Source organism: Peromyscus eremicus, chromosome 17 (assembly GCF_949786415.1).
Source record: "Peromyscus eremicus chromosome 17, PerEre_H2_v1, whole genome shotgun sequence".
Lineage (NCBI taxonomy): Eukaryota > Metazoa > Chordata > Mammalia > Rodentia > Cricetidae > Peromyscus > Peromyscus eremicus.
This window is the reverse complement of record NC_081433.1, coordinates 31305015-31319913: the sequence shown is the minus strand read 5'-3', so window position 1 is coordinate 31319913 and position 14899 is coordinate 31305015. Positions and strand designations below refer to the sequence as shown.

At 39.6% G+C, this 14899-nt stretch overlaps 1 protein-coding gene across 2 annotated transcripts in view; it reads right to left on the bottom strand.

Annotated features, from left to right (window-relative positions):
* The window catches only part of Micu3 (mitochondrial calcium uptake family member 3), an 86263-nt gene extending 71941 nt beyond the window's left edge, over positions 1 to 14322 (bottom strand). For both annotated transcript variants that reach the window (XM_059245053.1, XM_059245054.1), the window contains exon 1: positions 13912 to 14322. In XM_059245053.1, the coding sequence (XP_059101036.1) occupies positions 13912 to 14289 (378 nt within the window). In that variant the 5' untranslated portion in view covers positions 14290 to 14322. The remainder of the gene's footprint in view (positions 1 to 13911) is intronic.
* Positions 14323 to 14899: the final 577 nt, after the last annotated feature.

The window sequence follows — 14899 nt, the reverse complement described above, 5'->3', positions numbered from 1 at the left end:
TACGTTCAAATGTCAGCTTCACCACTTTCTATTTAGGTAACCTTGGGAAAAATACTACCTCTCTGAACTTTAGCTTCAAAATAGATAAATACTAAGCCTAAAATTACAAAGACAAAGCAAAGATTATTGAGAATACTTCTTTCTCTGATAGTCAAGAGAATCCCCTCTTTATTGGCTAACTCTTGAAAGTCTAGATACTCAGCTTTGTGCCGCAGGTTTAAACCAAGTCTCCATGTGCGCTTTAGGTTGGATGCCCACTACATTTGTCCATGGTGATAAAATTGTTTCAACTGCCTGCATTTCCTTGAGCTTCCCATCTACTTTCCGTTCTATCACTTTTCTCTCGGTCTCATTCAGTTCCAAAAGTCTAGGGTATATAATGTGGTGACACTCTTTACTTCTTGACAGTCACAGCCAGCTTTCTGAGGCAAAATCTTTAGCTGTACATGCAACCACGGCCAGAAAGGCCTGGCTATACCATGCCTCTGCTATGGTTTGAAAATGAAGGTCTCCATTAGGCTTATGTGTTGAAAGTGTGGTCTCCAGCTGGCAGCACTATTTAGCAGGTGCTGTGAACTGTAGGAGGTGGGGCTTAGATGAAGGAAGTCAGTCACTTGGGGGGTGTTATTCTGGCAGTGTTTTGTCCCAGACCTTTCCTCTCATCTCACTGCTTCCTTTCTACCCTGACATGAACAGCCACTTCTTCCACATGTTTCATGCTCCTGCAGCCATGGTGTTTTGCTTATGGTTCCCTAAATAAAGGAGCCAAGGGCTATAAACTAAAATCTGTGAAACCTGGAGCCAAAATGAATCTTTTAAGTCAGTTTTATATATATTTTGGTGACAGGTACACAAAACTAATACAAGCTCTAAGACAGTTTTTCTAGGTGGCAATTAAAGGAAAGGAACATAAATATATCATCAGTGTTTACACTACTTTCCCCCAAGTAAATCACCCTGAATTTACCAACTATATTACTCAACTTGGGCTGCCAAAGTATCACCCACTAGTCAGCTTAAATAACAACGGTACACAGGTGGAAATCTGACAACAAGGTGCTGGCACGTTGTTTTACTGTAAGGTCCTCTTACTAGTTTGTGGATAAGCTCTTTCTTGTGGTGTCCTCCCTGAAGAGGTGATGATGCTACCATTTAACCTCAATTATTCCTTAGCAGCCCAATCTCTGCCACAGCCACACAGCTTAGAGCTTCAAGATGGACTTGTGGAGGACACCAGCATTCAGTACATCCTGTCAATCATAGAGCAGCTCATCTGCTCCTTTCTCTACAGTCTCATACAAGTTGTAAAGATGTTCCAGCAAGGCATTCTTACCAAGTGGGCATTTCACCATGGGAATGTATTAGAACACCTGAAAACAAACAAGGAAGTTTTTAAGATCACATCCAGAATCCTTGGCCACCTGGTCTCCATCAGTGGAACTGTCTGCTTCTTTGACCTATGTCAAGGTTAACTAGCCAACCACCTCCTTTGAAAGGCCTACATCCCCAGGGTTTGGGAGGAGGTCTCCCAAGTGAAGGCCTTGACCAAATGGCACCCTACTGGTAGGATTTCACGCTGCCAGTCCAAGCAAGCCAGTCTCTTTGTTAGCCTTGGCCCAGCATCTGGAGATTCTGCAACTACTGAGAAGACTCAAATTCTAACCTAGGGAGGTTTTCCTTCCAAGTCTGCTTATTTCTAGAGTATTCTTTCAAATTTTAATCTCTTCTTAATAGCTAACCCCTCACAGTGATAATTTTGTATAAAACTACAATAGTTGACACATACCATTAGACATTTGTTAAAAACCACAAATGTGTAACACCAAGAGTGGAACTTTAGTGGGTATGCATATTTATATCTACAGTACTGGGTAGTACTAATTAGTGAATGTAAGTCTATCAGTTGTATTAAATATATCATGAAGCCACGTACTGGTAGTAGGGGAGATTGCATATGGAAGTATATGGTAATGCTATACTTTCTGCTCCATTTGCTGTGAATTAAACTGTTTTTAAAATAGTCTGTTTCTTTGTTTTTGTTTTTGAAAGGAGAAGGGAAATTCTGTTTTTCAATATTGCTCTTAAAAAATACAGCACATTTAGGGAGTATATATTTCTGAATAAAAGTATAAAATGTCAAAATATTATTTTTTAATTCTGAATGGTAAATACACAACTTTTTAACTCTTATATTTGGAAAAAATTACATAAAAGTATATAAGAAAAATGTATGAAAAATTAAAAGATATAAAAACTCAAAATAATATTCATTTTTTTCATTGCAGAACTCATTGCAAAACAATGCTTATTGTTTTGATTTTATACAACACTAGAGATTGGATGTATAGCCTTGTATATATAATGCTATTATATATGATATACAGTTTCATTTATAAAATGCATACATTTGAGATTTTGCTAGTTCTTAAAATGAGAGCTTAAAAGTTAAGTTATATACCCTAACTCATTTGAGAAACATTTTTATTACAATGATCTAATTTATTTCCTTATGTTTTTATTGAAAAAGTTTTTTTTTTCTGTACATTATAGTCTGATAGTGTTTTCCCCTCCCCCAACTCCTCCCAGATCCTTTCCATTTCCCAACCCATCTTATTCCATGCCCCCCTTTTCCCCTCTCTTTCTAGAATACAAGCAATCAGGCAAACAAATGAACAAACAAAACCTCCCAATAAATCAGATTTATAAAAAAGAAAAACAAGAAATACATACAAAGCTTCCTTTTGTAGTAAACGGGAACTTCTACAGAGAAACATTTTTAAAGTAATGATTAAAATACAATTCTAATTTAGTTCTTACTATATACTAAACTACATACTCAGCCCTGTTTCTGAGACAGAATCTTACTGTCTAAAAATGGTCTCAAATTTGCAATCCCTGCCTCAACCTCCCAAGTAGCTGGAATTACAGGCATGTGCAACTATTTAGAGCTTGAATAAGTTTTAAAAAAACAGGGATGATTTAGTCTTGGCAGTCTATTTCCACCCTACTGATGGTTTGTTTTGTTTACCTAAGAGCTACTTAAATTTAACAGCAATGAAAGTCAAAAAGACACTATCTGTGACAAAGTTTATAAAAGCAGTAATTTATAAAAATTGAATTAATAACTTGATTGATAGTTTATAATAAGAATTTTCTGTGTAATTCAGGCTGGTTTTTGACTTAGCAATCCTGTGGTCTCCCGGGTGCTGAGATTATAGGCATACACAACCACATACAGCTAAAATAGATTTTAAAGTGAGAGTTACAGGGGATTATGGAATGGAAATGATTAAAACAACCACTAACCAAATAGAATGCTACTTAGCTTTAAAGATCTTTATAGGTGAAACAGACCTCATGAATCCTAATTCCATGACACTTCAGAAGTGACGAAATGATCTCACTGAAAGGTTACATGGTTTAATCATTGTCAAAGAGACAGAAAGTGGCAGAGAACTCAATGTTCTTATACATCCCATCTTATTTGAGAAGCATTTTTAAAGGCATAGTTAACATACAATTCTAAGTTATCTTTTATGATTTCACTCCTGCAGACTATTTACAGATGCTTTAAACCATCTAAGAAAATGTTGGAAATGTTTTCCAGTATGAGATAGTTACCCACAAAGTAGAGAAAAAACCTGTCATTCAAAGAAATAGATCAAATTCTCTTAAGTTCTCGGTCTCCAGCACCAACATAGCTTTGCCAGAGCAGGCTCCCAACCTGTCAGTGGATTATACAATGCTCTTGGGAAAGGACTCTAGGACCATCAAGATGTTTAACTCAACAAAAACTAAAGTCAATAAATTTCTCCTACTATGAGGAAATGGTGAAGCTAAAACTGGAAAGCAGATGCCACAGTTTCATCAAGCCAGTGGGATCTATTTTTGTAGACTGAAATTACCAGGGAATGAACATATATGGATATGTACACATACATATACACACACACCTATATAATGTTATATGTGATATAGTTATGTTTATTAAATTTTTTAGATTTGGGATTTTATCTGTTTTTTATCCTTTAATAATTTTTAAGTAAAATATAACATTCTTGAAGTGAGAGCTTAAATATTAAGACATGATATTTGAAGTAGGTAGTAGAGAAAATATACTGACTATTAATTAGTTAAAAAACATTTACTGAAAATGTATAGACAAGGGGTGGAGGAACACAGAAACATGTCAAAGATTTGTTCAACTAGGGGAAATTGTTGTTCTTGATGGCTAATACAACAAATAATATTTTCTTACAAGAGTATTTCCAACACAGCAATGTGTCAATTTGGAAAAAAAGAAAATTTGCGTTAAGTGTTTAAAACAGAATGCATGTTCATTCTAACTTCATGGCTTTAGATGGGCAGTATGTTGTGCTTCCAGGGGGGTTCACACAGGAAGAGCAGACCTGGAGGAAACTGAAACTATAAAGGGTAATGTAATTACCATATTGTGCACTGGAAGAAAACTGTCCCACCTTGAGGTGGTTCTTCACTAAGGAAGATTCCTTTAATTTCCAACCAAACCTGTTTCCCTTCTTCCTAAGCATGTAGCAGGAGTACATTTCTTAATTTCTTGCACTTAGATATAGCCATATTACTACATTTAGAAAGTATAATTATGTATGGACAGGATATATGTCATTACCAGGCCTGATCCACAAAACATCCTCATCTATGTTTCTCCTGTTTTTCAACCTTGTAACTATGATAATGTCAGCATTCTGATTAATCCTGGAAGCTACTTGTTAAAGAAAACAAGCTCACCTTGCACTCTGGGTCCCTGAATAATCATATGGAAGACAGAAACATGGAGAAGCCTTATTAACCATATACCTACCTATCAAGAAGGGTTACATAAATAAGCTTCTATTGAGTTAATCCACTGAAATTTGAAGGTGTAATTGTTATTGCAAACTAATCCACCCTAATACAATGATATTAAAAGATTATTATACTGTGTATTAACTTGACTTTGGGTCTTAGAGATGATGTGAATGTCTTAATGTGAAACAAAATGAAAGCCTATCATCAGATAACTTAATCAGCTGTTACTTTATGGAGAAGAGTGTTGTGAAATAGAATATTTGTTTAACTAAGTAAAGGTATGTTACATTTGTTTGTGTTGCAGAATAATTGTTTAATTACGTAAACATGTGTTCCTGTTTTACCTTGCCTGCCTAAGGCACCTGATTGGTCTAATAAGAAGCTGAATGGCCAATAGCTAGGCAGAGGAGGAATAGGTGAGGCTGGCAGGCAGAGAAGGGAAGTGAGCCAGCCAGCTTGGAGCTAGCCAGCCAGACATAGAGGAAGCAGAAAGCAGGATAGACAGTATATAGATAAGGTAAATGAGTCTCAGGGCAGCACTTAGATGAACAGAAATGGGTTAATTTAAGTTAAAGAAAAATAGCTAGCTAGAAACAAGCCTAAGCTAAGGCCAAGCATTAATAACTAATAATAAGTCTCTGTGTCATGATTTGGGAGTTGTGGTCCAAGAAAGACTGCTACAGAAGAGCACATCTCAAGGGAAAAGTCTTCCTAGAATGTGTGTTAGTCTTTAAGGGGAGTTTATTAAAGGATTTTGTATTGGTCCAAAGTAAAATGCTTACATTTTCAACATTTTTTATTTACCTTTAGAAACTCAACATCCCCAAGAATTCAACATATTTAATTAAATTAATAAGTTCTCTTGTCATCTACTAACCAATTTCTGGTAAATGATGATGGAAGTACCCTGTTCACCTCTGCCTCTAATCTCACTTGGCATTTATATCTGGCAGTTCTAAGCCACTAATGCTAACAAAGGTGGGTATGCACTAGTTCTATATTGATTACCACTCTACCAGTAGCAACTTGTAGGCATTCCTACTCAACCGTTAAAGAGGACTTTTATACACAATTTATGATCTTCCTCACCAGCCCACATCCCATCAGAAATAACTCCAGTGTTAAACAGATTGCTCATTTAGTAACAGCCTCAAAGCTCACTGACATCCTAATATTGAGACACAGGTGCAGTATTTTCTAAGTACCCTGTATCACCCTATAGCTAGAGTAGCTCTAACTCATGAGGTATTGACAGAATTGACAGCAAATGCAAATATATGAACTATGATCTTTTCTCAGTAGCTTTATAGGGAAAATTCTCTCCTAGAACTGGAAGAAAGGAAGCAAGTTGAAAAATAGGCAAACCTACTTAAGTAATAAATTGACAAAATTTCCATCTGATAGATAACTTCTACCATAAAAACAAGAGAGACCATGTGCCTGTATTAAGAGTTGAGCAGAATCTGGCCGGAATATTGGGTGGCACATGTTCCAGTTTCTCAGAAGTTTGGACAACATGGAATCAATCTAGCTGGCACCCAACTTGTCTGTCTCTCTCCCTTGCCTTCCGTCCCCTTTCTGGTCTTTTCTTCCCAGGCAGCCCTTATGCACGCTAGATGTTGTAGTTAAGTTTCTATTGTTGTGAAGAGATACCATTTTATGTTATTATCAGCTTGTAGGCATTAATTTCTCTAATTGTCTAGTAGTAAATCCCTTATCTGGCATCTTTTCGGTATATGCCCAATAGTGGACTGAACTAGGCCCTCTGAACGTGGGTGACAGTCGTGTGGCAGTGGGACCAGGACTTATCCCTGGTGCATGAAATGGCTTTTTGGAACACATTTCCTAGGATGGGATAACTTGCTCAGTTGGTCCTGCCTCAACTTAGTATGCTAGACTTTGTTGACTTCCCAAGGGAAGCCTTACCCTCTCTGAGGAGTAGATGGAGGGTGGGATTGGGAGAGGTGTGTGGAGGGGGGACAGGAGAAGGGGTGGGAGGGGGAACTGGGATTGGTATGTAAAATGAAAAAAAGTTTTTTAGTTATGTACTTATTGTATATAGTTTTTCTTATATTAGTTATAACTTTTTTCCTTTTTCTTTTTATTAGAATAGAAGGGGTAAATATAGTGATATTTTATTTGTGCTGAAATGTGATTTTATTTGTATGTTAATAAATAAAGTTGCCTGGAGATCAGAGGTCATAGCCATTAAGCAGAAGTCCGGCAATGGTAGCACATGCCCTTAATCCAATCACATGGCAGACACAGTCTCTGTGTGTTCAAGGACACAGCCAAGCATGGTGACACACGCCTTTAATCCCAGTACCAACCATAGAGACCTGGAGGTCTTTATAGATAGGCAGTGACAAGGAAGTCATGTGGTTGGGTTTAGAGCCAATGAGAAGGCAGAACAGAAAGGCAATAAAAAGATAGGACACAGGAAGAAGGTCTCTCTCTAGGGGGAAGCGATGACAGTGAGTGGTAAGCTAAAGGGAGTCGTGGCTCTTGCTCTGATCTTTAGGCTTTAACTCTGTATTTGGCTCTGTGTTTCTTATTTAATAAGAACATTTAGGATTTCATCTACAAATAAATAAATAAATAAAAACGTATAGCACAGAGTTCACACTTTGCTAAACTCTACCTACCTAGTTTCCACTAACTATCTGAAAAGCACCTTTCTTTTGTTCTATAACAACAAACATTTCATGAAGTTTCATTAATGAAACTACTACCATGTTAGAATGTGGTATGTGAGAAATCTTAAATCTGTTCCCCTAGAGTACATCTACTCATATTCGGCTCCTGAAACATATCTTATTTCCTTTGAGGTGAGGGTTGTTTTACATCCACTGGTAGCTTTCTGTGATAGCCTTCGCTGTTACTGCTCCCTTTCCTTAAGTATCATCCTCCACTGGCTTTCATGACCCTCTTGTTTTCCTTTCCACAGGTCTGGACCTTTCTTCTCATATCTGCACTGCTCTGCTGGTCAGTTCTTTAAGTCACTGATGCTCACAGGGCTTTCCCCTTAAGCTGCTTTGCTGTTCACATATTGCAAACCATACCATCTAGTCTTACGATTTTTAACACTTGATGATTCCCAACTTTATGTCTATCACACAGACAGCTCTCATGAGAGTCTGACCTACGTATCCAAGTGGAAATTTTTCCTTCATCATTACCCTCATCCCACTCTTTAATAATTTTCTAAAATTTTATTTTATTGATGGTGGTACTGGGGTTTGAACTCAGGGCTTCCTAGGTGCTAGGCAAGTACCTCCTATTACCCACCAGCCCTCATTTCCCACTCTAATAATTCCTACTCATTTTTCAAGTCTCATCTTAATGTTAATTATTCCAGGAAGACACAGTTTTAAGGTGTGAAGTCTAAAGTATATTTCTTTCCTGTGTGAGTCCATGGTACATTCTGTTTTTCCCATCACATCATTTTATTGTGGTACATTATAGTCATTCTGTAGTCTCACTAAATTATAAACTGAAAAATATATGAATTTTATTTTATTTACCACTCAATTCCTAGTACCATTTAAATTTTAAATTTTTATTTAATTATTTTTGAGAAAGGGTCTTGCTATGCAGCTCAAGCTGAGCTCAAAGTCATTATGCTGCTCAGGCTGGCTTCAAACTCATGATCTTCCTGCCTCTGCCTTACAAGAGCTGAGGTGACAGATGTATACCACCATATTTGTCCCCAATAAATACTCTATGAATAAAGTATTTAAATGAACAATGGACAGATTGATATATTTATTGTACTTCCAAAAGGAACATGAAACAGAAATTTTGGTACCATATCCATGAAATAAAAAAAAGTGCTTGGTACAATAGTTTAAAAAATATTAATTACTTTGGGCTGGAGGCACAAATCAATAATAGAGGATATAATTTGCCTGCTCAAGGTCCTGGGTTCAATCTCCAATATCATCACAATAAATTCAAAAACACTTATTTACACAGACTTATGTCCACTACCATAAATGATCACTCTATAAAGTGCACTACCGTTTAGGCTATCAAAGACAATTAACATGTTGTGTATTTAAAAGAGAAAAAAAAAAAAAACAGAAAGTGAGGGACTGTCATGGCTTCAGTCTGAAATGTAACCCCCACATGCTTCTGTTTTGAAGGCTTCTTTCTCAGTTAATGGTGCTCTTTAAGGAACCCTCAGAACCGTTATGAGGTGAGGCCTGGTGTGTATTTGGGGGTGTCACTGAGGTGAGCCTATGAAGGTTTCCACCTGGCTGTTTTGTGGTCCACCATGATGTCAACTGTTTTCATATGTTTTTAAACGGTGGACTGGGCTGCTCTGCATGCCTTCTCTGCCATGAGATGTTGAAAACTTTCAAAAGTTTCAGCCATAATAAATCTTTGCTAACTTAAGTTTATTTTATGTCAGATTATATGATCAAAGTGATGCAGAAGTAACTAATTAGGGATGAAAGGAGCCACTTGCTGACAGAATTACTAAATTGATAGCTATTGTGAGCCAGGTGGTCAGCGGTCTCAATACATAATTTTACATGTGCAACATCTCAAAGGAAGAAAAACATAAAAGCATTTGATTAAACACTAATGCTGAAAAACTAAGGAAGTATACAAAGAAAATTACTTTATCATATGCTTAGAGTGATGAAATAAATGCACACATTTTGTACATGCTGTTGCAAGAACCTGTAATTATTCTGTTCACACCTGCTCATAATATTGTAACTTAAGTTTCTAGTCATTAGCCCTCACAGATACATTGTATGACATGTGATTTGTCTGCTCAGGGGCCTGGATTCAATTTCTAGCATCAGCAAAATAACACAGCATACTATGAACAACAGCCACTGTCAACTTTCATGGGGTGATATGCAGTGGGTTTTAATTTTCATTAATATTCATATGCAAAACAGCTCCCCAAAATAAAGGCTCACAAAACTTAGAAGTGACCCTGAACACTAAAATGGCTCTTCATTGAAAATTAGAGTAAAATGTCCAGATATAGTCTGGTGGCTTGAAAGAAAATGGTCCCCAAAGACAGTGGCACTATTAGGAGGTATGGCCTTGTTGGAGATATGTTGTTAGAGGAACTGTGTCACTGTGGAGGCAGGTTTTGAGGTCTCATATAAGCTCAAGCTACACCTAATGAGACAGTCCACTTCCTGCTGCCTGAACAATGTAGGACTCTCAGCTACTTTTCCAGCACCGTGTCTGCCTGCACACCACCATGTCCCACTATAATAATAATGGACTGAACCTCTGAACTGTAGTGAGCCACCTCCATTAAATGTTTTTCTTTATAACAGTTACTGTGGTCATGGTGTCTCTTCACAACAATAGAAACCCTAAGACACATAGTTCTAAGTCTTACCAAAACAATGTTACCTCTTATAAATTATGCCTCAATGAAAAGAAAAGCTCCAAAATAAAAATACAGCTCTGAAGATGAGATCCTATGACAGAAAACACCTTAGAAAATAATGTGAACACAGATTCAAAACATTGAGATACTTTTTTGTAAGACTATCCAGGGTTATAACCTAGTCTACCATTTCATACTCATCACCAATTACTCCATTTTATTTTTAAACTATTCCTTTGAAGAGCACTACAATTGGAGGTGAGGGTCTATAAGAATGACAACAGGTCAAATACTAGCTGTCTCTCATCTACTGGCAAGACCTGATTTACACATCAGCCTGAAAACACACGGTGCTTTCCAGTGCTGGTGCTGGTTGTCTGTTAGCTAAAGAGGGAAAAGTGATCTGAATTTTCCAAAGAAGTGATTTAGCATGCTGTAACCTCAACTGAAGTTAGACACTGGACATTTTTTTTTCTTGAAATGTTTGCCTTAGCTTAATAAATTAAAAGTGAAAGAAAAAAAGGAAAAGTTGGTAAATATGGTAAATTAGCTCAACTTAATCTTTCTACAAAGCATGTGTATGTGTTACTTTTCTGTTGCTATGATAGGATACTCTGAAAACAGCAACTTAGAGGAGAAAGGGGGTTAACTGGGCTTAAGGTTCCAGAGATGTAAGGTACCATCACTGTAGGGAAGGCATGTAGCAGAAACACCAGGCTAGTCTGGCAAGAAGAAGGGAAATCACACTTCATTTCCTCACAGAAAGTAGAGGGAGAACAGGAAGTAGGGTCAGGTTATAAAACTCAAAGCCTTCCAACAGACACATTTCCTCCAGCAAGGCTCTACCTTCCATAGATTCTATAACCTTCCCAAATAAATAATGCTTCCAGCTGGGGACCAATCATCCAAACAAATGAGGGTACTGAGGACATTTCACAATCAAACTGTAATATATATATATATATATATGTATACATATATATATATGTGTGTGTGTGTGTGTGTGTATAAAATCAAAATAACATATGACACATAAATACATAAATGCAACGAAGTGTAGGGTTAATATAATTGTTTTAATGACTCCAATTGTTCTCTTTAACCTTTAGATAGACGTTTCTTTAAAATTATTAAAGATAAATTATATAGTCAGTCTCTACGAGGGTAGCTACATTTGTCTTAAGACAGCCCAGCCATAAGGTGGTTAATATTGGTTGTCAACTTGACGCCTAGGAGACAAACTCTAAGCATATATATTAGGGAGTTTCTAGACTGGATAATTGGTACGGGGAAAAAAAATACCCACCCCAACTGCGGATGACACCATTCTGGCACTGGACTGAATAAAAATCAAACAGTGAGCTGAGCATGAGCCTTCACCTCTCCCCACTTCCTGACTGTGGCTGCAATGGGACCAGCTGCCTCACACTTGTGTTGCCAAGACTCCTCCACCATGAAGGACTGCTCCCTGACACTGTGAGCCAAGATAAGACTGTTTCCTTCAGTTGCTTTTGTCAATAGCCCATCACAGCAACTAAGATGTAACTAATACAAAACCCCAAATCTAGATGGATTTAGAAGAATAAATATTTCCTCCTTCAGGTTGTATGCCAAATCTAGACTTCTAAAAGTGAATGTATCTTTGGAGTCCTGCTGAAGGCTGGTTATAATTCTCTGTGGATGCTTTTTCTTTTTTAAATTTAAATTAGCATTAGAATTAAATTAGGATGGCAGGCTTAAATTTAGACTCACAGCAGTTCCAGAAGAGAAAAAGAACAGAAATAGTATAAGAAACATTACAAGAAACTTTTAAACATGAATTTCCATAATGAAAAGCCTTTAAATACCTAGCACAAGCAATGAAAAAAATGTTCAGGCCAAAGCTCATTATGGTGAAAATTCCAATATTTAGATAATAAAAAGATTGTAAAATGTTTTACAGAAGGAAAAATTATCACATGCAAAAGGTATGACAGCTATAATACTGATTCAGAGACTCTGAGAAGGATAAGATACAGGACTTTAGTATCATTTTACTTGTAAAACAACACACAGAAAATTGTGTACAGATGAAGCAATAATAATGTAAGTAAATAAATATAGATAATAAAAGAGCTGAGGAGATTATTCAGTGGTAGAGAACTTGTGTAGCATGCATGATGCCCTGGACTTGATCATTAGTAACTTAAAAACAAATAAAAACTACGAAATATGAATAAAGGCAAAATAAATTCACTGACTGCTTACTACACACCAGGTGTTCCATTCTGTTCCAAATATATTAACTTCTATAATTCCCATAGCACCCTTTGAGCTTGTTGGGAACAGGCATTGAGACATACATATTTAATCTATAATGGCACAACTAGTAAGTGTCCAAGTCAGATGTCATGTAACTCTGTGATTAAGTTTCTCAAATCTAAAATAAAGTCAATTTTTAAAAAGGAAAGAAAACACTATTTGTATGTTCCCCGCCTTGTTAATGTTTCCAGATCAACTACAGTTAATTAATGTTCTTACATGGTCAATCAAGACACAAATGTCATGCTATTCTCCTAAGTCACAAAACAGAACATGTGTTATGTGGGGATTGAATGAGTTTGCCAATACTGTATTTTTTTTTTTGTACTTATGATATAGCACTAAATGAAGGTACAGAGTGTAGATTCCCTAACCTAAATGCACAGCTAACCTTTACCCAAAACATACAGAAAAAGCTGTGTACTTGTATCTATCTATTCACTACTGTATACTTACACACAGCATAAACAATATAAAAATTTAATAAGGTTAAAAAGGGCACAGCTGCCATTCTCTTAAATTATTTTCACCTAATCTAGTCTTCCGTTCTTCTAGTCTTGGAGTGGAAATATTTTCTAGACCAACTTTCTAAGCCATTTGCATGACAATTAAATACAGAGCTGTGACAAAAACACCACACCCCTTACTCTTGCCTTACTGTATCCCACAAACTACATTACAACGCAACATCTTCATGTGATGCTTCTGCAGGAGTTGGCTTCATTCATAGTTTACCATCTTTCCTATCCTATCTTCTAGTTTGTTTTATCTACTACTTCAGGGATTCTGGTTTCAATGAAAGAGAGAAATGTACTACTTTTAAATAATTTTTCTCTTTCTTTTCCAGTTTGGCACCATATTCCTTGGGGGTTTCCATACACTAAGGCGGCGGATTTTGATCTGAAGACACCTTCAAAACTCATCCTGCACTTGGTTCTCCTATCGTTTTCTCTTGCCGGGCCCAGCGGTCTTGTTCTCTTGTTCATGCGGCCCTCCATCCCTTCTTCGTGTTTATGCCTGTCGAGTCCTGTATTTGGGGCACTTGTGTGCGGTCGGTGTGTGTGTGTGTGTGTGTGTGTGTGTGTGTGTGTGTGTGTGTGTGTGTGTGTTCTGGTTTGCATTTGGTTGCTCCACGGTCGCTGCAGCAACCTTTCTGGTCCTGATGCATCAGTTGACAGCATCATCCCCATCTTCCCAGCATCCATGGGAACAAGGACCCCGGGGCGTTGATGTGTGTCGCCTTACTGGAGGTTGCCCACTCGCTGTCATTGTCCACAGGGCCTCCACCACCTCCAAGGTCAAATGCCACGGCGACACCCCGCCCCACAAGCCCTCCCTGCGCAGGTGGGACACCTGGCAGCCCAACCCTCCCTCCGGCGGCGTCACCTGGCTAGGCGCGCGCACGCGCTGTCACTTACGGTCTCCTTAGCAGCCGCCACCGGGATGGGCAGCAGCCCCCTGGCCCGGGGCGGATCGTCGGGTTCTGGGGCCGCTAACTCCGAGGGGTCTGCTCTGGGGGGGTCCCCATACAGCTGGTAGCACACGAGGCCGACCAGCCCCCCGCCCGCCGCCGCCGCGATGCTCAGCTCCCCCCAGCGCCGCCGCCGCCGCCGCCGCCACGCCGCCTCAGCCACGGCCCCCTCGTCGTCGTCGTCCTCCCGGCAGGAGAAAGGCCGGCCCGACAGGCCCGGAGCCGTCCCCGCAGGCCGCCCCCACGGCGACAGGAAGGGCTGCTGGGGGGCGAGAGTCGGCGACAGCCGGGGAGGCGGCCACAGGAGCCTCCGGAGCGCAGCCATAGCGGGGAGCTGCGGCCGGAGCGGAGGGGAGGGGGAGCGGGAGCGGGAGGGGCGGTGCTGAAACCTCGCGAGAAGTCGGTGCGGTGCCCAGTCCGTGGGGCGGCCGGGCGAACGCAGCCGTCCGGCGTTTCCCGGGGACAGCCTTGGGGAGATCCGCGCACGGCGGGGAGAGCTACGGAGCCGCAGAATGGCCGGGCTGTTCCCCGCCGTGCTACCCCAGCTATAACCACGCAGTCGTCGGAGATAACGGCACCCCCGCAGCCGGCGGCCGCACCCGCTCCGGGAACCCGACAGCAGCGGGGAACCGCTCGTCGGCGGAACTCCCGGAGCGGAGGCTGCGGGGCGAGCCGGCGCCCCTCCGAGAGACGCCCCGGGCTCGGCTCCCTCTTAACCGCGCCTCCTCGTCCTCCGACACCCCGGGAATGAACTTCTGGATGTAGCTGCACGTGCACCGCGTCAACGAAACAAAATGAGGAAGGTGCAGACGTGTGCTTCAAGTCGTCAAGACTGCCGTTCTGAATTTAAAATAGGTTTTTTTTCGACTACATGATGATGGTTTCTGGACTTTGGGCAACGACAGGCTAATGATTTATAGTTAGCGTTCTTATGT